We start from the raw sequence: 22,222 nt of genomic DNA, 5'->3' as shown, positions 1-22,222 counted from the left end.
TTTTCCTTTTTTTTTTACTTTCCTTACTTATTTTTGAAATCCCTAGACTCCTATCTTCCATGGCATAGATGAGTGCCTACCATACTCATTCACCTTACAACACCCTTTTATCTCCCCTATTTTGCTAAAAATCCTTTCTTTCTTCTTCGTTTTCTTCTTGTTCCATTCTTATTTTCCCCATTTTTCCTCTTTTTTTTTTCTTTTTCTTCATTCTCTTTCTCCTTTTTTCTTTTTCTTCATTCTCTTTCTCCTTTTTTCTTTTTCTTTTTTCTTTTTCTTTTTTCTTTTTCTCTTTTTCTTTTTTTTTTCTCGGTCGGTCTTTACACCCCATGGTATCTGGCTAAGATCTTCGACGGTGTTACAGCTGTGCTCGAAGTCAGATCTAGGCGGTGTTGCAAATATGTTGGGTGAGCGGTTCCGGCGGCATACAATGGTGTCTCGTCATCGGATCTAGGCGATGTAGTAGTGGCGTAGGGCGAGCGATTCTGGTGGCATGTAGTGGTGTCTTGGCCGTTGGTTCAGGCGGCATGGTGGTACCTTTTGACCTCCCCTACGTCGTCTCTCTCTTTTTCCTTGTTTGCTTTTTTTTGCACACACACACATACATTTTTTTTAGCATATACACTTGTTGTGTGGAGTTTTTCCTTGGAATTTTGTTTTGACTTTTGCTTTTATTTTTGGTGATTGTAGTCATATCCACTTAGATCTAATTTTTTGACTATGACCTATTAATTTAGTGAACTTCACGTACTTTTCCCCTTCACGGCTCCGTTATTTTAGGAAGATATGGTTGTGGAGTTTTTCTGAGTTTCATGTAAAATACTTTTTTTTAGTGGATTTTGGTGTATATTTTTTATGGATGAATTGCAGGGTTTGTGGGTTTTGATGTGGCGATTTCCTCTTTTATTTGTGTATTGTGTTTTTAAGAAAACAAGATGGGAGAAAAGAGTATTAGGGTGAAAGAGTGTAACGTGGCTGGAGGTTTGGGTGGGGACACCCTTTATTATGAGTCAGTCCTCTATGTGTTGATCAATGATGATGATGGGTGCCCTTCCAGTAGTGTTAGTTATAGGTTGTTCCAAACCAACCCTGCCTGTAGATTTAGATCTACAGGCAAGCAACCAAATAAACCAACCCGTAGGAAAACCCGAGCCAAAAATCCCAAAACCAAATTGTCTTCTCCTGTTAATATTCATAGATCTCCCTGTGCCTCCCATTTTGAACCTTGTAAGCCTCACTCATTAGGGGGTAGGAGGGCTACCCTTGATGACCTAAATAAGATTAGAGTTAAATACAACATACCTTCCTGAGTTCAGCTTAGGGTACTCTGTAAAGGCGAGCGTTCCGACCATCCCAAATCTGACGATATAGCCCTACACATCGATCTTTTTAATTTGGGTCTTCATTTACCCCTTTAAAATTTTTTTAGGAAGATGATTAGTGACATGAAAATTGCCCCAAGGTAGTTATCCATGCTTGGTTGGAAGTTACTTACGGGCCTCGAGGTACTGTGGTTAGAGGTGTTTGGGCAAGACATTTCTTATAGAGAGTTGAGGGGACTCTATCAGTTAAAGAAACTCGCTGGCTTATCCACTACTTATTTTGCTACTTGGGGGGTTCGTGGTAATCTAGTGACCATAGCTCCCATACTGAAAAAGGGTTACAAGCACGTTTGATTTGTAGCTGATGGTGAGTAGGGGAGGGATACCCTAACTAATGGTGAAGATATGCAAGTCTAGAACTCTTTTAACAAGGATAATATGTGTTTCTTTTTTCTTTTTTCTCTTTTTTATTTTATTTCGATTTCCCATATACATCTTTCCTCTCATTTGGGGCTCCTTGAGACCTTGTAGATATCACTTAGACCAAAGGAACATGCCCCATCCATGAGGTGGGAAGAAAAGTGAGTGACTTTATAGAGAGGTTTCAGACTTTACAAAGTGACATGATGTGTTGAATACGAACTGGATAGTGAGAGCTGACCTAATTGATGAGAGTCTTCCATCTTCTTCAGGTGGTGATTCACATACGGTTTCATGGTTTTATTGGGGCACCCCATCATCACTAGTCTGGTGGGGTACCCTACTATCACCAGCACTCACTTTTAGTTTTCATATCTCATGTTCCCTACTGTGCTTTTTATCTGTGGTTTTTTTATGCTTATTTGACTGACTTTTCTTGTTCATTATGCCTGGTGATGGACTGGTATGGATCCGTTTAATAAATATATTGAGACTTTCTTCAACCGAATGAGCGGTAGTTCCTCAGGTACCCTAGGTGCTCCCACAAAGGGTACTTGGCCTCCTCTTATTCCAAGCATCAAAACCAAGTTGCAGGATTCCTCTCTCAGCAATTCGAATCTTCATGGTGAGGTAATGCATGGAGATTGCCTCTTTAGTTGTCGCTAGGAATGCTCTTTAGAATTTATTGTTTTATAGCTTATGTAACTTGCTTGCTAGGGCTTATTTTTAACTTGTTGATGATGAAAATATTCCAAATTTATAGCTAAGGTTGAGCTAAAATAGTTTTATAGAATGTCTTTATTACCTAGTTGAAATGGTAATTATGCTGAATAACTAAGACTTAGTTAGTCTTATTTAACCATTAGTCTTTCTTCAGATCATGCACTATGTTGTAGCAAAATTTTTATGCCATCATCTCTTCTGGTGTATAATTATTTGATTGGTCCTAACTCTTATGAAGCAAGATTTGGCAGAGGATAATGGTCTTAAATTGTCTACTAGTTTTAAATTATCTTCTTGTGTGCATGCTTTGCTTCTTGCTCTTTGGATTTCTAACTAATGTCTAATTTTATCAAGATTTAGAGCCAAGATGAAGATATAATACTCATGAACTAACTTTGGATTTGTATTATGATGGGATACAATTTCAGAAGTGCCTACTTGAAGGTTATTGAGACTGCTTTGCACAAAAAATTTCCTGGATGTGGTATAAAAGCTAAGCCACATATTTCATGAAGACGTTAAAGATGCAATTTCAAACTGTACATGAGTGTTAACTAGACCAAAATGCAACAGCTTTGGTTGGGATCCAGACAAGAAAATTGTGACTGCAGAGAAGGCAATGTAGGATGCTTATACTCAGGTTTTTTTAATTACTTTGAATTGTTTATATCTGGGTCTGTTTTTGTTTGTTAGATACAATATTACGTACTTTTATATTTGTTAAGATGTTGAGTATTGGCAATCTGTATAGCTGGAGTCTTTTGTTAGAGAGTTTTTTTTTTTTTTTTACTTTTCTTTGAATTGATTATCATTGTTTAATTAATGTGAACTATGCATGAGATGTTGCATTATTGTAATCATTGGATGTAATATGAGAAATTTTTGCATGTGAATTTAAATATTTGGTATCAAATGTTGTCACTGAGAAATGACTATGTATTGTGTGCATGAGTTAAAAAAAGGAAGAAAGGATTTGAATTGCTTATCCTTATGCACAAATATGTGGACTGTGAAGTAAAAGAGGAGTGCTTGGAAATGCACCTCAGATTGGAAATTGGTAGAAATAAGTGATTCTGATTTTTGACTTAATTATTATTTGTTGTAGATTGTCATCACAAGTTTGATGTATTTAAATAATTGCAGAGTCATAAAGAGGCAGTAAATTTCAAGCATAAAGCATTCCCATTGTATGAGGATTTGTGTTTGATTTATGGTAAAGATCATGCAACTGGATAAAATGCAGAGACCCATGCAGAAGCTGTAAATAAAATTGAGAGGAAATGAGTGAGCAAAGACGTTGAAGGAGAGAGTTTGAATTTTGAAAGTGTGCAATATGATCTAGATGATAGTATATCTATTTCAAATGCCCCAAAGAAGCGCCCAATAGCTTCAAATAGCTCATCAAGAAAAAAGAGAAGAGCTGAAGATTCAAAAGAGAGTCAAATGTCATTTAAAGAGCAAACAACACTTTTTGTCATGGAAATGAAAGAAGCTTCTATTTGCTTGAGTCAAGCTCTAGGTTAAGAAATTAATGACAAACAAGTAGGATTGAGTAATGAGTTAAATAAGATTAGTAGTCTTAAAAAAGTAGAATGCCTTAGAGCCACTGCTTTAATTGCTTGCAATAATTCTGCATTTAATGTTTTTTATAGTCTTTGTGATGAGGAGCGAGAAGCGTGGTTAAACTTTTACTTAGCGGTGAATTTAAATAATTTTAGGCTTATTACTCTTTTGATGACTTATGTTAGGTCTATTGTTGTTTTGATGCACTCGTTTTAAGCTTGCTATTATTTATGGAATTTATAACTCATTTTAGGCTTTTATTGTTTTGATGTACTCATTTTTTGCATATGATTTTTTTGGGTCAAAATTTAGAAGTATTTAAATTTTACAAGGTTATGCTCTACAAAATATAACCTATTTATGCATACATACATACATACATACATACATACATACATACATACATATCTATACATATATTTAAAAATGAGTGACATTAAAAAAAATAATTGTTTATAAGTTGACAAGATGAGTGACATTAAAAAAAAATGGTTTATAAGTTGACAAGAGTTTGGTATTGACATTAAATTATATTTAATTACTAATATTAATAGTTTAGTATTTAAAGTAAAGGATTAATTTGTCCAAAAATAAAAAAAGTCGGGCAAAATATCAAGAATGACAAGAGAAAGCTGAGAGAAACGACAGCTTGTGCTATCGTTTCGACATCTCTCTCTTGTCATTCGAATAATTTTTTATTGTTAAAAATATAAAAAAAAGGAGAAAATGACAAAAGACTACCCATATCCATGGAATCCCCATCACTCCATCGCTCTCTCTCTCCCTCTCCCTTTCTCTCTCTCGACTTTCATCTCTTTTTGGCTCCCAATCACGCTTCCTCACTCTCTGGCTCACCATCATGCTTCTTCACTCTCTTCGACTACCAAACATGGAAGCACTGTCAGTTTTAGATTTGGAAGCAGAACCCAACCGCCACTCATTTTACAGTAAGTGATTAAAGCAAATGATAAATTTTTATTTTTTGTGCATTCTTGGATTAATTTTGTGAATTCCGTGGGTTTCAGTATCTGTTGTTTGGTGGTAATTGTTTGATGATAAAGATGAATTTTTTTTAGAAAATTAATTGTGTGGAAATTGCTTTGAAAACTGTTGGATTTTGGTTCAAAGTAATATAGAATTGTTGTGAAAATTACTATGTGAAAATTGCTAAATTTTAGTTCAGATGATTTGCTGTATTCTAGTAATTTTGAGAGTTAGTATGTGTGCTAGAATTGAACTCCAGATTTTGTTTAGAAAGATGGCTAGCAAATGTAGCACCTATAATTTCAATAAAATAAAAAATTATAAAAATTGGATATTGTGAAACGTACTCAAGTCAAATTGTTTCTGAGAAATTAAAGTCCTGTTTTGATTTGTACTTTCAAATACACAAAGTATACCAAAGTAAAAGATTTTAAAGAAATTAATAAACTTCATTCTTACCATTTAATGTGACTTAAAGGCCTAATTAATTATACAAAATTAATGGTGGACAACGTAAAAGAAAATATTAATTACAATACTAATCTGGGTCATATTTTCATTGCATAATGGTCACACAATTATTGTAATCTATGCATTTCATAATGACTATGATACTTGGCATAAATGAATGCAATATTAATGATTTTATTTCGACCATAAATATTTTATTTTAGATTATTCTTTTTTAATTTTATTGTCTAATTACTTGAATTTTCTTAATTTCATTGTCTAATTACTCAGTTTTACATGGATATCTTGTGATAATATTACATGTGATTAATTAATTATCTTATTCATTTTTTTAATTTTAATTTTTTTGACAATTTTTTATGTTTCTTAGCTGAAAAATATGAGTTGGGTGAAAAATATGAGTGTTGCAGAGTGCTTTGTGTTTTCATACTCCCTTTTTTTTGGGCAGTTAAAATAGTCTATTAATGACAATGTCATCTTGCACAAATGAAACTCAAAACTCATTACAAATATGTACCGAATGTAGTGGCCAAATGGATTTGTTAATGTCACGTACTACAAATAATCTAAATCACAAATTTTAGAAATGTAGAAGATGTAAAAACTTTCAATGGACAGAAGATTGTAAATCTAACGAAGAGAAAATTGACCTCCTAGTGGAGGAGGTTATGAAGTTGACATTGGAGATTGAGTGTTTGTCTGTTAAATTTCAATTGTTTCATAAAGAACTTGAGTATATGCAATAATGTGAAGTGCAGAGACGATTGTTTGACGATGAATTTCAAAGGAGATAAACATGAGGATATGATTTAATTAGAATACTTGTGATTGTTGTACTATGTTTTATATTAAAGTTTTATTTTTAGGTTGTTTCAATTTGCATTATCTACTGGGAAAACTTGTAGACATATATAATAATATTTTCACTCGAAATATAAGACTCTAAGTTCTTTCACTTTATTCAATTAGAAGTTAGATTCAAATTGTTGTTATAAAAACTTTATTTGATGCCAAAATAGCACATAATGAGTACAAGCACATTGAAATTGTAATAATTTATGATGTTCAAAATTATTAGGAAATATCATTAAAAAATTATCAAAAAAGCCAGTAGACCAACAAAAATTATCTGAAAAAAATAGCAATAGTGCAATGATTAATTCATCACTACAATTAGTCGTTTTAAGCTAAATCTAAGCGAAATAATAGAGAAAATAATCTGAACAGAATAAAAGTCAAATATCAATTATAATGATTGTTATCTTCATTACATTATCAATGTAGCAATTGTTGGAAATACCTATTTTCAGATCCTTTGTACGTCATCGAAAGAGAAGAATAATGTGATTGCAAAGCATATCGTGGGACTGGTTGCTATAATACACAAAAAATTAAAAACATCATATTACATTTTAGAAATCTAAAAATATAAGTATACATTAGGAAACTGTGATTTTAAGACGACAATATTGTGTGCAAATTGTAAGGAAATGGATGATAAATATTATTTACACCAACTTGGGTTGGGTATACAAGTACCAAGGTAAATAAAAAAATGTAAAATTAAAATTTCTTCATGAATTTAATTCTTACATTATAGTAGTCTAAAGTCCCGTAGGTTGAGATTTGCATTAATAGTACTTTCTTCCTGTAATGTCTATATATGCTAAAAAAGATACTTAGTTACATATCTTCAAAATGAAAGAGAAGTTTAAAAATTCACAAACTTATCATGGCCACGTTGCTTTGTTGTGTGGAGATTTCATTAGGCACTTCATAAGATGATGGAGCATCTTTTTGTAAATCTTGTAAAAAATGACAAACAATTAAAAGAAGAGAATGAAATTAGAAAACAATTTTTGTATTTAAACAAAACTTTTTTTTTCTGCAGTCTTCTTCTTTTGGGCAGATTTCTTATGAATTGCAAAAATATTTCCTCAGACGAGGAGGATGGCCTTTACAAAGTGCTGCTACTGGATCATTGATTATATGTTCAACATTGCTGCTGCTACAACTTAGTTCACTTGTAACAGTTGTTTTCACACTTGCACACCGAATTTGCTTGGGTAGATTTTTTAGTACCTTATCAATCCAGTCCTAAATTTGTAACTGCTTTCATCATCAGCATTTATTTCTACAACCTCAATTAAAGCAGTACATGTTTTGTCATATCTCTCTTGCTGAATGGATACAAGTTGCACACCATAACTAACTTTCACCTTACTATAACATCTTCTCACACCTTTCCTCCACCTTGATAAAATGTACATTTTTGGAAGTAATTCAACACTATTATGTATCAGTATTGCAAGGGCATGTCTACAAAGAATCCCCTTAAAATGAAACTTTAAATAGATACAAGTAATTTAATACTCAACTTTTTTCAAAAACAACCTCAAACCTTCTTTTTTTACCTTGTCAATATGATTCACTGATTTCTAATATTGATCCCATATAATTAACTATACCACAATACACTAGTGTAGTTAATTCTTGTTAAAATTTTTTAAACTTAGAAGTAGTGTACACCTCTTTAAATTACTTCTCTATCTCATATATGTTATACATGGTCTTTTTACTAAAAAACTTTGATACGAACTCTGTCAAAAACTGATGCAATCCTAACCAATTTAGTCCTCAAGATCAAATCTAAATTAGGAATTGAATGGAATCGCGACCCAATACTTAATGAAAGCATAAACCTTGGTATGTGAGGATGCCACAATCAACTATGGATGATTTGATTGATAAGTTAAGAGTTTGAATGCCACAAAAATCCGATAAGTTCAAAGAGTTTGTATAAGAACAAAAAAAAATTAACTCTCTCACTAATTGTATCAAAATTGATCTCTGTTTATTAGATACAAGTACGTTATATAAGGTTGGTTACAAGAATTTTTGGAAATAAATGCTAAACCAAAATCAAATCGAATTTGAATCTAAACAAATAGGAAATAATCTAAATCAAATCAGAATCATAATCTAAGCAAATAGGAAATAATCTAAATCAAATCAAAATCTTAATCGAAGTAAATAGGAAAGAATCTAAATCAAATTAGGATCCTAGTTGGCTTAAATGTCTTACATCAATTAAAATGGGAACTAGGCAAGAAAAATAGAAATAATTGATTTGATTTTCTAATAGCCTCCTCAAGAAACGGGAAAGTATCTGAAAAAGGAAAATAATATATTTTCTCGCTATAATGTGCAAGTCAACTTCCTATTTCATGGAAGTGATTATTTGGAAACTTCAAGAACATGAATCATGGATTTATCATGCGCGATTCCTTTAACGAGCCTCCACGAATTTGATTGAGCCCAAGTTGCTTGAATCAATCCATTAAGCACTTTTTTGAATTTCTTTACTCGAGCTCTTGTAAGAGTCCGACGGAAACTTGAATAGGATCTGAATATGCCTCATCCCACGTGCTTGCGATAGTTTTAACTTCAAACTCATCACACATGGCGTTTGTTGGCCATTTTAATTAAACTTTTCTTCTCAACGCATTTTCATACCAATTTGCAAACTGCTTCAAATTTTTTTTTAAGTTAACAAACCCATCAAAAAATGCATTCATACATTCACTTCGCTGAGTTATTGACATTCCTGCCCAAAAATAATCTTTTAAATAGTATGGAAACTAACGATGTTGCTCATCATATAAACCATTGAACCAATCTTTATCCCATAAATCATATATCGTAGTGATGCCATGCCAAGCTTCCTCAAATACAACAGCACTCAGGGAATAAAAAACAGTAGAAAACAAATAAGAAATAATAACTTTATGTCCTTTGAAAGCCCCTAACTTTTAATGCATTTTCTTCATTATATGCCACAAACACCATCGATGCTTGGTTGTAGGAAAAGTATTCTCAATTGTCTTTTTCATTACTTTATCTTGGTCTGTAATGATACCATTGGGAGAACCGAACATGCATGATAACCACAACTCAAATAACCACGTAAATATCTCTATATCCTCATGTGAAATCAATTCGCATCCTAATAAAATAGAATGGTCATAATGATTAACTCTAACAAAGGGAGCGAATGGCATATCGTGCTTATTGGTAAGATATGTGGTGTCAAATGTGACGACATCTCCAAAAATTTGTAAGTTGTCATACTCTTCGGATTTGCCCAAAATACATTCTTTAATAGATTTTGCTCATCCAAATCAATGGTACCAAAAAAAAAAAAAAACTTGCATTTTGCTTGCTTTTTCTAGAAGTACTTTAAAATTGTCATAGTATCTCATTCTCCAAGTTGTAACCACCTGCCTTTGTCAATACGATTTCTACGATTTTTTTTCTAAGAATGATACATTTTCATATCCCCCAACTAGGGGTGTTCGCGGATCGAATTTTACGGATTAAACATTAATCCATATTCGATCCACAATTTTGCAGATTATAATTTTTTAATCCAATCCAATCCACGGATTGATTAAACTCAATCCAAATCCAATCCATGCATCTGCGGATCGGATGCAGATTTGATTCAATCCATGACCAATCCATACGTCTGCGGATCGGATGCGGATTTAACTTAATCTATATCCAATCTACCATTTTGCGCATTAGTTTCCGAATTAAAAATTTTTAGTTCTCCCCAATCCATGAACAAATGAAATTAAAAAAAAATCTAATATAAAAATAATTTTACTACCAATTAAATTTAAAATTGAATAAAATTTAAACAAATTAATTGTTTAAATAAAACTAAAATAATACATTCAAAGTTTCAAAATATAGTACATCGAGATTAATTGTTCAAATAAAGCTACAATAATACGTTTAAAATTTCAAAATATAACACACTAAGATTAATTATTCTAATAAAGTTACAATAATACATTAACATAACACCGAAATTAATTGTTCAAATAAAACCACAATTAATTGAAATGATGAAGTTTCTGAACCCAAACACAGTCGGATCCTTCACTAGAGCTATTGCACTTGTCGAAAAGTGGTAATTACGGAGCCGTCAACGATGGGAACTAGGAGAAGTATGGGTGGCGATCTTGAAGGTTGTGATAGTGCAATTGTTTGGCTAGAACCAGTGATTGTGAAGTGGCTCGATGGACTTGGGGAAGAAGATGGCTTGCTCTCGCAGGAATCACGCGGCAAATGTCCTTCAAAACGGTGTTGAGAGTGTATCGAACCAGTATTGGGTGTTGCTAGTGCATGTGATGACGGGGAAGCTTATGGTTTTTTGTTTGCAAATTATTGGTGACTTGACGTTATGTTACTTTGCTTTTGGGTGACTTTGCAAATTGTTGGTAACTTGGTGTTATGTTACTTTGCTTTTGCCAGTGCCTGTGACTTTACTTTTATTTTGTTTTACAATTTTTACAAGTTATATTTGTATATTTGATTATTTAATTATTTTTTATTTAATACTATTATTGGGTAATGGCTAAGATATGTTATAGTGCTTATGTAACTTTGTAATGTCACATTTATAATATTTTTTAATTAAATTTATAATAAAATTTTAACTATATATATATATCCATATCCAATTCACGGAGTTTTATGGATTTACAGAAGTAAATCCATATCCAATCTATCGACTGCGGATTTTTAAATTTTCAATCCATATCCAATCCACGGATCCACGGATCCACGGATCAGATTTATACGGATCAGACGGATTGAGCGGATCAGATTGGATTCTGAACACCCCTACCCCCAACGTTGACAACAATAGAATTAAAATTCTAGACAATGTTAATTCCCACACAATCATTTATTTCAATACTCTTTTTTGCACTTGCACTAATGCTATAGTCACAAAGAAAATACCTAGCTTTGTCTGGACTCAATCCATGATTGTGTTAGAAGTTTAAATCAAAAAACATATTTTTCATCTTCATTTACACAACCTCTAATTCCTTCATCACAACCAATTTTCACAATAGTTTCTACTTCAACACATTAGTAGATTTACTTTCCGACTTGCCGCTACGGTAACGAGCAAATGTCGCGTATTTTACAATCTCACCACTCCCTTTTTTACTAGTTAGCTTCTCCATAAGAAACCCTTCTTGTTTACCATAAGCTTTCTAAAACCCTCATATTTTCTCGTGACTATCAAATAACATCCCAAGAGTTGGCTCATATTTTTCTAGTTGCACATTTTCAATTGCATGCTCATTTTCCAAATTTTCCATTTGTACAAAATAATAAACATTTGTATTAAGGATAAATCATTATAAATTTTTACAAAATTTTGGTCAAGCAAAAATTTAATCTATAATTTTCTAAAAATTTAAATTTTACAAATTTCTAAATTAAATAAAATTATCATTATCATCTAACTAATAAATTGCTTCCAGGATTATTAGAGATTGCTATCATTTGATTTCTAAAACATTTAAACTTAAGCAAAATAGAGGTACATTTATATTATTATTGGTACAACAAAAATTAATATTCAAAACAAAAAATCACTCTTTATAATCAAGCAATTACTAGTTTTGGGTTCTGCTTTCGAATTTAAAACAGGCGGCGCTTCCATGAGAAATAAAGGAGAGAAAGTGCGAATAAAAGAGTGAGGATGAGTTAACAGCGGAGTGTCGAGAGAGAGTGATGCATGTAATCAAATTCTGTCGTTTTCTATTTTTTTTTAATATTTTTAACAATAAAAGTTTAGCATTCTCCCGAGAGAGAGAGTGATGCATGTGATGGGCTGTCTTCTGTCATTTTCTCGTTCTTCTTTTTATATTTTTAATAATAATAAATTATTAGAATGTCGAGACTGTCGTTTTCCTCAGCCTTCTCTCGCCATTCTAGACGAGAATTATTTTCCAAATAAAATTATAATTCTTTTCCTCATGAAATTTCACGTTAAATCAAATAATAAAATTTAATTTCTTTATTCCCCTCCTCTTTCTTCTCCCTTCCCTTCCATTTCTCTCCTCTCCTCTCCTCTCCTCTCCTCTCCTCTCCTCTCCTTTCCTCTCATCTCTTTTTTTCAAACCAAACATCACTTAAGTTCTCGTAATATTCCATCAATCATAAACTTGATTGAGCAACTGTCTCCAATTTTTTGATCATGTCTAACTTGAAATCCAACCTCTTTGCCCAAATGAAGTCAAAGCTCTTCAAATGCCAATCGCTTGGCAATGGCAAGAACTACAACACGACGTGGTTGAGTAACACTAAGGTCTTATTCAAGATTGAGGGGTTATACCTTTTAAATTATAACTACTGTGAAAAAATAATAACTACAAAATAAAAATTAATAGTATGTAGTAAATATAAATTTTAAATAATAATTTTGATAAAATTATTAAAAATATAATAAACTTTTCATCGTACGAATAAAAAATTATATTAATATAACTTTCAAATTAGAACAGTTAGTATTTATCAAACACTTTAACGCTTCCCAAATAAGATTTAATTCTATTACTTCACTTCTACACTATTTGGAACCGAAGCCAGGAACTTAAACATAGAAAAGAAAAAGAAAAGGACGAAACTAGGCTTCCTAGAAACAAAAAATTACAATAAAATTGTCCCCTTCATACACCATTTGAAATTGCTGTGAGAAGTATGCAAATTTGAAATTAGCCTATGCGGCCGATGATGGCGAACGAAGATGGAGGCAGCGACGACACAGACAACAGCAGTTGGAACAGGAAAGTGAATCAGCTCGAGAATGGCAGAGACGACAACAGCTGAAACCTGGAATGAGGAAGCAAATCGGCTCAAGGACGGCTGGATGCAGTGCCGACGCACCTGAGCAGAATTGACAACGGCGGTGGCATAGGCGTTTGATAGCTTAGGCAGGGTTAGGGCTGGGCATGTGCGACTGTGTGTAAGTGAGTGAGTCGTTGTGATCATGAAGAAGAAGAAAAGGAGAATTATTAGATTTAGGGACGAGGAATTTGCACCGGATACGAGTCATATGACTCCATAATGCTTATATGCCAAAAAAAACCCCATTCATGTCACATTTTTAAGCTACACGGATAAAATAATTAACTAGCAACAACCGGCCAACCAATAAAGGCAACCAAGTTTGGGTCGTCTATCAAATGTGCTTGGGAGGACCCAAAAGAGAAAAAAAAGAAAAAAAGTAAAGAGCACATGACACTGATTCACTCGAAAGCTTTCGTGAATTGAAGGTCTCATGTCTCGTGTCCATTCTTAAATATTACAAAGGATAGAAAGCTACCCTTGTTCCGTGTGTTTGGCCCTCGTGGATGATATTTTAAGTGTCCACGTGAATTAAATGATAATCAATTTGGCATTATAAATCAAAGTAGCATAATTTCTATCAAAGAAATGATATTAATCCTGTAATGATAAGTAAACCATCAAAAGGTTTCTCTCACGGTTTTGCACTATCATATGTTTCAATCACTTTGATGCTTAATGACACATTTTCCCTTCGTTTCTAAAGGGAAATTATTTCAAGAAGCTTTAAAACGCTCAAAATATTTGCATCAGAGCCATGATAATGCTTACAGAATACTAATCTTATCACCATAACCACAGAGATGATAAAAGAAAAAGAAATTCGAAGAAGCTATTTCAAGATTCAAATCCATGCTAGCATTGCACTCGTGCATGGTGCTACAGACAGAAATGTCCTGCAACAGAACACCATTCTCCTTCCAGTAGCAGAACACACAATGAAAGGCTAAAAGGATTTAATACACAGAACCAATAATGGAGAGCAAGCAAGACAAAAGGAACAACCAATCAACAAAACAAGAAACTTGAAAGGGATACCCATGCATAAAATAGCAAAGCAACATTCTGCACGACCACCAACCACATAAACAACAACATGGACAGAGAGATTCACAAGAAGTTTGGTTTTCATAAGAAATCAAAAAGCTTTCATGATGAGTATACATTGTCCGTCTCTAACAGATTTTCAAACACAACATGCAGCCAAAAAGAAAAGTGGGCTGAAAAATAGAATCCACAGGGTTTCCTCAATAGGACTGTATGTCTATTCAGCTTTCTAAATTGCTTATTCATCGCCCAGCGCTAGCTCCAATGCATAGTCATCCCTTTCCTGCCACATGGAAAAAATTCTGAAGTTAGAAGCATTCTTCTTTCTTCCATTATTTTGCTACAAAAGCATTCTATATTTCAAGATCTTATTAGAATCACTACTTACAACTGGTCCTCTGGCAAAATATCTTCCAAATTGAAGCCAATATACCTGCACATGCCAGTAAGTTTATATTTCTGCTGTAAACAAAAGGATATCCTTAAATGTTGCCATACAAGTGAGAACTAAAATGCTTTTCAGAAAGGATTGTTTGAAAAGACAACAACATGAACTGATTGCATTTTTCAGAAAAGATTGCCCCATTGTTTTCATTTAAGGCAGCATGAATTAATCTGTTAAAGCTGTTAGCACCAAGATGTAATGATTGCATTTTTACAGAAAATGTTTAAAAATCCTTTCTATTTTTCTATTGATTTGCTAGAATTTTGTACTTTACCTCGTCTTCATCCTGTGTTTCTACTTCAACATCAGACGATGGGTAACCCACACAAAGAAGCGCATATCCCTGAATTCAAGACACATTTAATGGCATTAAACAAACTACAATCTAGCATTTATTCATTAATTATAAACTTACAATGGAAGTATAGAACTACACAAAAAATACCTTTTCTTGTTTTAAATATTACATCAAACAGACATTTTAAGGCGCAGCAGTCGGACCTTATTGTTGGCATTCAAATATAGATGTACATCTTAAGAAATTAATGATCATTAGAAAATATAGATCTGTGTAAGAAAGAAATATTCCCGTTACATTTATGTTTGTAACATAATAAATAAATGCATATACTAAGTCTCCTGAAGCATTATTGCTTCAGCGGAAGGGTGCCACACATTCGCTAAATAAAGTTCTGGACTTGGCATAGACACTTCTAATTAAAAATATTATAACTGGTGGAATGATTTTGATCCATTTCTACATGAAAAGTGGCAGTCCAAAGACCCGTGCATAACATGTTCAGATATAAAATGAACCATGAGAAAGGTCAGTGGATGGTTTTCCAGTTCAGTTATGGTAATTTTGTTCAGGATTTGTTTGGTTTGTTTTCTCACCTAAATTGTCTTAGCAACCATACTGAGCCTCACATCGAACTTACCTTCTCTAGCTGAGTTTTATAACAAGCTAATCAATAAACGATTATAATTATATGACATCATCTTCAGGGTAGAACTTTGAACACAGTATCTTGTTCGTATAACTGGAAAGTAATGTAACAAAATCTCAATCTACAATGCAGATAATAATATAGTGCATGCCTTTGATTTGAGTTCAGCTGATATCCCTAGTGCCTCGGGCTGCTTAATTTGCCCTGATTTTATACGCACAGCGCAGCTAGTGCAGCAACCTGCCATGCCATGTAGAAAGAAGCTTAAGCTTTTTCCAAGAACAATTTTTAACCAACAAAACAGCGAAACTTACACCAATATTTACAACAGTTCCACTTCAAAGGCAAACAATTATAAAAAATATAAGTAGCGAAGGAACTCAGCACTTTAGTGTATTCAAATCAAACATCACGCGATCAAGAGACTGAATCATGAAGATATCTGCTTGTTCAGCAAATTATGTACTACGTTTGATTTATAAGTACTGCTACACTTCCCAAACCACTTCCCAAACCGTATCATAACTATTATCCAAATGCTACATGGCATTCATCCATTGAATAGATGGTAGAATAGAATAAACAATTTTACAAGGTATGAAATTAATCTTCCAATAGATGAGTGCCAAGTGCTGCATGACTCTCATATTATTCTTAATTTATTAGAGAGTTAAGTATATCTAACATAAACTAAAATAATACACATTTTATTGATAATTAAGATAAAATAAGCCAATTGTGACAGCGAGTAAGAGAACAATCAATACCGTGCCTGCAAGCGAAAGGAAGAGTGATATTTTGAGATTCTGCAGTGTGTAGTATGTACTGGTCCTGCATTTCATTTTAGTTACAATTCAATCACTCAATTTTTACCACAATTTAAACAAACGCACAAAAAAAAAAAAAGATTTTTCAACAATTTTAATTCGCATACCTCGGGGACGAGGAACTCGTGAACGACGCCTCGAAACCTGTCGTGAACGGTCACTTTATGAGTCGGAATCGACGGGGAGTAGCTACCATTCACTCCCGCCGTAGTTTGGAGCTCTGACGACACCGTTTTACGAGGGCGGCATTTTAAGGAACTGGGATTGCGAGTGTTGTTGTATGTTGAGGAAGTAAGTTGCCGGTGAAGTGGCGGTTTCCGGCAGCACGAGCTTGGAGGAACGAGCAAGTCCATGGATAACTCAACTTCGGTTTGTAGCTGCTTATGCAACGTGGCATTTTAGATAAATGATGATGAGTTATATTTAAATAAATACCATTCATACATCAAAATCAGTATGAGTGATGCGAGAATGGTTGATCTTGACTTTAAATAAGAAAATACAGTCAAGATTTCTTATAATAAGATTGGTTTAAGTTCGAGGGTAAATAATTAATTTTCTCTGAAATTACGTATTTGCTTTTTATCTAGAATTTAATAGATTTAAATACAAATATATAAATGACATATTTATTTTTTATTTTTAAATATTTGAATATAAATTAAGATTTAGTTTGTGTTTATAAATAAAAAATATCTAAAATGATTATTTAACATTTATATTCTTATAAATTAAAATAAAAAATGATTAGTTTTATAGTTTAGAAAATAAATATATTTAATAAAGATATTTTTAGAATATAATATCTAATTTCTCATTCAAAATTTTTTTTATTTAGATAAAAGTACAAAAGTTTACTTTTTTTTATTCAAATTTAAATATTTAAAAATCACACATAAACTAAAAAAATAAAAAATAAATAAATTTAATATTTAAAAAAAATTAACCTCTACTTCTAAAGTCTAAAATTTAAACTTTTATTAATAGAAGTAAAAGAGCTTATTTAATTTTTAAAGCTCTGCTTAAAAAACAATCAAATAGCAACAAATTTTTTTTTAAAAAAAGTTCATGGGATTACTTATGATCATTAAATAAGTTATAACAAATAGATACTTACTTTTAAAAAACTTCAAATTATTTTATTTCTTTAAAAAAAAGAGAGAAAATAGAAATAGGTTGATAATTTTTTTTTTAATCTAAAGTAAGATGTAAATTAAAATTGTTTAAAAATAAAAGAGTGACTGAACGATAATTAGTCTTTAATTAGTGTAAAATCAAACTGTAATTTTTAGAAACTTCTCCTAAAGTTTGGCATATTCTCAGTTTGATAGAAAGTATCCAAGTACTCTTAGAGACCTCCTTAATGATAATATATTGTTTCATATATGTTAGGTAGATGAGGGCAAGATCGTAATTGAACAAGTTAATAATAAAAAATTCCAAAAATTTTAAGATTTTGACATTGGGTTTTGGACTTTGTTCAACTCTTTCATCCACCAAAACTAGAAATACAGCTCATCTCTCTCCTCTAACAACATTGAAGCACAGTAGCTCAAAACTCATTTCATTTTCTCTCTGATGAATTGATTAAGTACTTTGGCCACAAGCTAGAGATCATGACGACGAAGCCGATGACTCTAATATCGACAAAGAACGATTCACGAGCGTGAGGTAAGAGAGTACAAGCTAGTGAGTTTCACGCCGAATGGCTAATCATCCTGCCATTTGGAGCTGCGAATGAGGCATGTATCAGTTGCTTTTATTTTCATTTGCTGAAATTAGAATTTTTGGTGAGAAATTGAAAATGCGTTTCAAAATTGTTTAAGAATGTAGATATTTCTCTTGATTTTTCCATCAATTCATGTTATAGTTAAATGATTAATCCAAATCATATTGAAGATAGAGCTCAATCAAATATCTTTGTGGTCTTGTAATTGATTGAAAATAGGTTTTGAAAATTGTTTGAGATTTTTAGCTATATGCTTATGATTTTTTCCATGGATTCATGATAGATGAATATGCTTATGTTGGAAAATTTTTAAAATAAATGGTGTCTTATTGTAAAGACATGTCTAATTAATTGTGCCTTATAGAAAATGTATCTTTTCACTTAAGAATATAACTTTTCATGGTGACATTGCACTTGGAGATGCATCATTTCATGGTTGAAATACCAGTTATGCAACCCAAGAGGGGGGTGAATTGGGTTTTTAAAAACTTAAGCCAAGCAAACCACACAACAATTTAATCTAATGCCTCAATGAAATTAAAAAAAAAACAATAAATTTCACAATGTTTAAAAATAAAAGAGTAAGGGAAGAGAGAGCAAACACAAAGATTTTTACGTGGTTCGGCAATTTCCGCTTACCTCCATGCCTCTAAGCAAACCAAGCTTGAGTATTTCATTATCCAAGTCTCCCAATACTTCAAGTTTTTACAATTGACTTATAAGGTATCAATAGACCTTTACAATAAGAGATTATCCCCTAATCTCTTAACTCAAGTATTTCTCACACTCAAACTTTGACAAATTTGATAAAGAAATGAAGATTACAACAAACAACTCTCTTTTAGAGTGGATATACAAATGATAGCACAATAAAGATTTAATATATGATGATTTGAGAAATGGAAGCTTAAAATATGATGTATGCTCTTGTTCTTTCTTGCAAAAGTTACAAAAATTAAATTAGATTTGAGTTTATATAATTTTAACACAAAAACTATTCGTTATAGATAAAATCAATAAATAGCCAGCTAGCCTAATCACCACTTAGTATAGTGTAAGCTACCGTTACAAAATTTGGCTTTGAAAATTTGAAAATTTGCCTCAACTAGCCTCTAAACATTGGCAGCGAGTCTATAACTCTTTGTCTTTCCAACATATTTTTTATATTTACTTCTTAGCTCTAATATTTTCAAAAATTAAAATACAATCTAGAAGTTTTAGAAATTATACTATAGACCAAAATATTTTACATATTTGCAAATAAGTCCAAATCCAAAATTTCTAAATAATACTCGTTATTCTCAAAACTTTCTGAAATTATGTTATGGCTAAAAAATTTATAATACTTTTCAAAGAGAATCTTTTCATAATTCTTACTAATTTCAAAGTTCTCAAAACTTGTTCAATTTAATCCAAAATTTGAAAAACTCTCAAATCCACAAAATACTTGTCTTATAAATATAAAACTTTATGGTTTATGAAAAATACTATTTTTTTAAACAAAATCTTGAGCTTCTAAAATGCTAAATCATGCATATATTAAATCATACCTTCTTTACAAGAATTTGTCGCTATAATGACTTTGTTGCGCTAAACTTTGTTCTTGATTAAGGCATTGTCCGTTGAGTGTCTTGAGCTTGATTTCACTTGATTCACTTGCATAAATATTTTCCTTCAAGAACTAGTGAAAATGTGAAATATAATATTTATCATATCACTTAAGACACATGTTTATTATCATCAAAATTACAATATGTGCAGCCTTTTAGGCTAACAATGGTGACATTTCATTTAAAATGGTGATGGTTCAATTTGGACCATTGATTAAAATTACATCTTGATCCAATGGCTATGAATGCAGAGGTATCATGAAAGATGACAACCTAAACGAAGGTGCACAAGTATGTCTATAAATAGAGGTCATGTTTAAGCCATTTAGACATAAAAATAATGATCCCACACCACTCTTTTCTCAACTCCCTTTTCTAAAACGAGTTTCATCACAAAACACTCATTTTTTTGTGCATTAAAAATCTAATATATTTTTTTCTGCAAGAACAATATATTGTTTCTTGGCAGTCTTGCAACATTCAAGAGTATTTTGGTTTGCTTTCGTTGATCCACAACGCAAGCAAACAAACAAGTGCTTCATTGTATCCTGGAGATGTATTTGCTTAACCCACATGCATCACTCAATTGATGGGGGCAAATAACATTTTAAGGAAAGCGACATTCGTAACGTGCCTTGAAGTACACATTATTTTCTCCAGTTTACCTATTACTATTATTTTCTTCCTACATACAGAGTTGTAAACACATTACTTTACACAATAAAGTTCCATATTATTGTATTTCTCTACATTTTTCATTCCCCACAAATACAAACCACCAACAATCTTAAGATGTTATTACTGTAACAATGGCATTGAGTTTATCTTTTCGACAATTCGCAGTAGATTTTGTTAAATTAGAGCGGTTTGATGGTGTCAACTTTATTCGTTGGCAGAAAAAATTGTATTTCTTGTTGACAAGCCTTAATGGTCTATGTTCTGACAACACCAAAGCCTCAAGAATGTAAGGATGCGACTTTAGCGAAAACAAGAGTGCAACAGAAGTGAGAGCAAGATGACTACGTGTGCAAGGGACATATATATGCAATGCCAAGTCTGATACTTTGTTTGATCAATACCACAAAAAATCTACAACAAAAGAAATATGGAACTCATTAGAAGCTAAATACATGATGGAAGATGCCACAAGTAAGAAATTTTTGGCTTCTAAATTTTTTAATTATAAAATGATTGATAATAGACTTGTGGTTGAACAATATAATGAGATTTTGCATATTCTTGATCAATTCAACAAACACAACTTGAAAATGGATGAGTCTATTATTGTCTCTTCAATTATTGATAAATTTCCTCTCTCTTGGCAAGACTATAAGAAAAGTCTTAAACATGGCAAAGAGGAAATTAGTCTGGAAGGCTTAGGCCAAAGTCCTTATATTGAAGAGGAACTCAAGCTTAATAGTCTTGAGGACCAGGCTGCTATGTCCTATAAAATTAATGTTGTGGAGGAGGGGAAGAAGTTTAAGCATTCTACTCACCCTGAGAATAACCAAAAGAGAAAGTTTGATTCCAAAGAGAATCATGCCACCACTGCGGAAAACCTGGACACTTCAAAAGAGATTGTCGACTTCTTAAAAAGCAAAAGGAAGTTTTGAATACAAATTTTGTGGCCACAATATCTAAGATTAATGTTCTTGAAGATAATAATGCATAGTGGATAGATTCTGGTGCAACCAAACATGTATGCAAGGATCATAGCCTTTTCAAATCTTATAAAACAATTGATGATGGAAGTGTTCTTTACTTAGGAAATTCCTCCACTGCAATAGTTAAAGGAAAAGGCAATGTGCAACTAGAGTTTATTTATGAAAAAATCTTAGTTCTTATTGATGTTTATCATGTTCCTGCAGTTAGAAAAAATCTTGTATCTAGTAGCCTTCTTAATAAGTCTGGCTTCAAACTTGTTTTTGAGTCAAACAAGTTTATATTATCTAAGGGTGGTACCTTTGTTGGGAAAGGATATATTTATGAGGGAATGTTTAAACTCAATATCAATAATATGAATGTTTCTTCAGCTTATATGGTTGACTCATTATTTTTGTGACATAATCATTTAGGACATGTGAATATTAGAAGATTGAATGATATGGCTAATTTGGAATTAATTCCTAAGCATGAAAATGATATGCATAAAAAATGTAAAGTATGTGCACAGACTAAAATCACAAAAATTCATTTTCCAAAAATTGAAAAAACATCTTTTTTATTGTATTTAATTCATAGTGATATATGTGATATGCATAGTAATCCTACTAAAGGGGGTAAAAAATACTTTGTAACATTTATTGATGATTTTTCAAAATATTGCTATGTGTATTTATTACATTCTAAAAATCAAGTGTTAGATAAATTTAAAATTTATAAAAATGAAGTTGAGAATTTTTGTGATGTTAAAATAAA

The 22,222-nt window shown here is 32.0% G+C and overlaps 1 protein-coding gene and 1 long non-coding RNA gene across 2 annotated transcripts; one reads left to right on the top strand and one right to left on the bottom strand.

The window, feature by feature from the left end:
- Window positions 1–260: 260 nt before the first annotated feature.
- On the top strand, window positions 261–4,288 carry LOC112498977 (uncharacterized). The gene is made up of 3 exons (XR_008054281.1): window positions 261–1,719; window positions 1,854–3,522; window positions 3,609–4,288. It is a non-coding gene; the product is annotated as an uncharacterized LOC112498977 (long non-coding RNA).
- Window positions 4,289–14,308: 10,020 nt separating this feature from the next.
- On the bottom strand, window positions 14,309–16,859 carry LOC102618936 (ferredoxin C 2, chloroplastic). The gene is made up of 6 exons (XM_006485382.4): window positions 16,573–16,859; window positions 16,406–16,469; window positions 15,790–15,878; window positions 14,966–15,034; window positions 14,635–14,679; window positions 14,309–14,529 (listed from the first exon to the last, which is right to left on the bottom strand). The coding sequence occupies exons 1-6, from the start codon at window positions 16,816–16,818 to the stop codon at window positions 14,485–14,487; spliced, it is 558 nt and encodes a 185-aa protein (XP_006485445.1). The 5' UTR covers window positions 16,819–16,859; the 3' UTR covers window positions 14,309–14,484.
- Between the last annotated feature and the right edge of the window lie 5,363 nt (window positions 16,860–22,222).

The sequence above is a fragment of the Citrus sinensis genome, chromosome 4, assembly GCF_022201045.2.
Source record: "Citrus sinensis cultivar Valencia sweet orange chromosome 4, DVS_A1.0, whole genome shotgun sequence".
NCBI classification, from domain to species: domain Eukaryota; kingdom Viridiplantae; phylum Streptophyta; class Magnoliopsida; order Sapindales; family Rutaceae; genus Citrus; species Citrus sinensis.
Note: the sequence above shows the minus strand (reverse complement) of the source record. Positions and strands in the feature narration are given on the sequence as shown.

Bases quoted from the DNA above. Each gene is read 5' to 3' on its own strand.
- LOC102618936 (XM_006485382.4), bottom strand. From the start codon at position 16,818: ATGGACTTGCTCGTTCCTCCAAGCTCGTGCTGCCGGAAACCGCCACTT. The intron at 15,879-16,405 runs GTATTGATTGTT...ATGGCATGGCAG, and splicing joins TCCTTTCGCTTGCAGGCACG to GTTGCTGCACTAGCTGCGCT. The intron at 14,680-14,965 runs GTAAAGTACAAA...TGGCATGTGCAG, and splicing joins AAACACAGGATGAAGACGAG to GTATATTGGCTTCAATTTGG.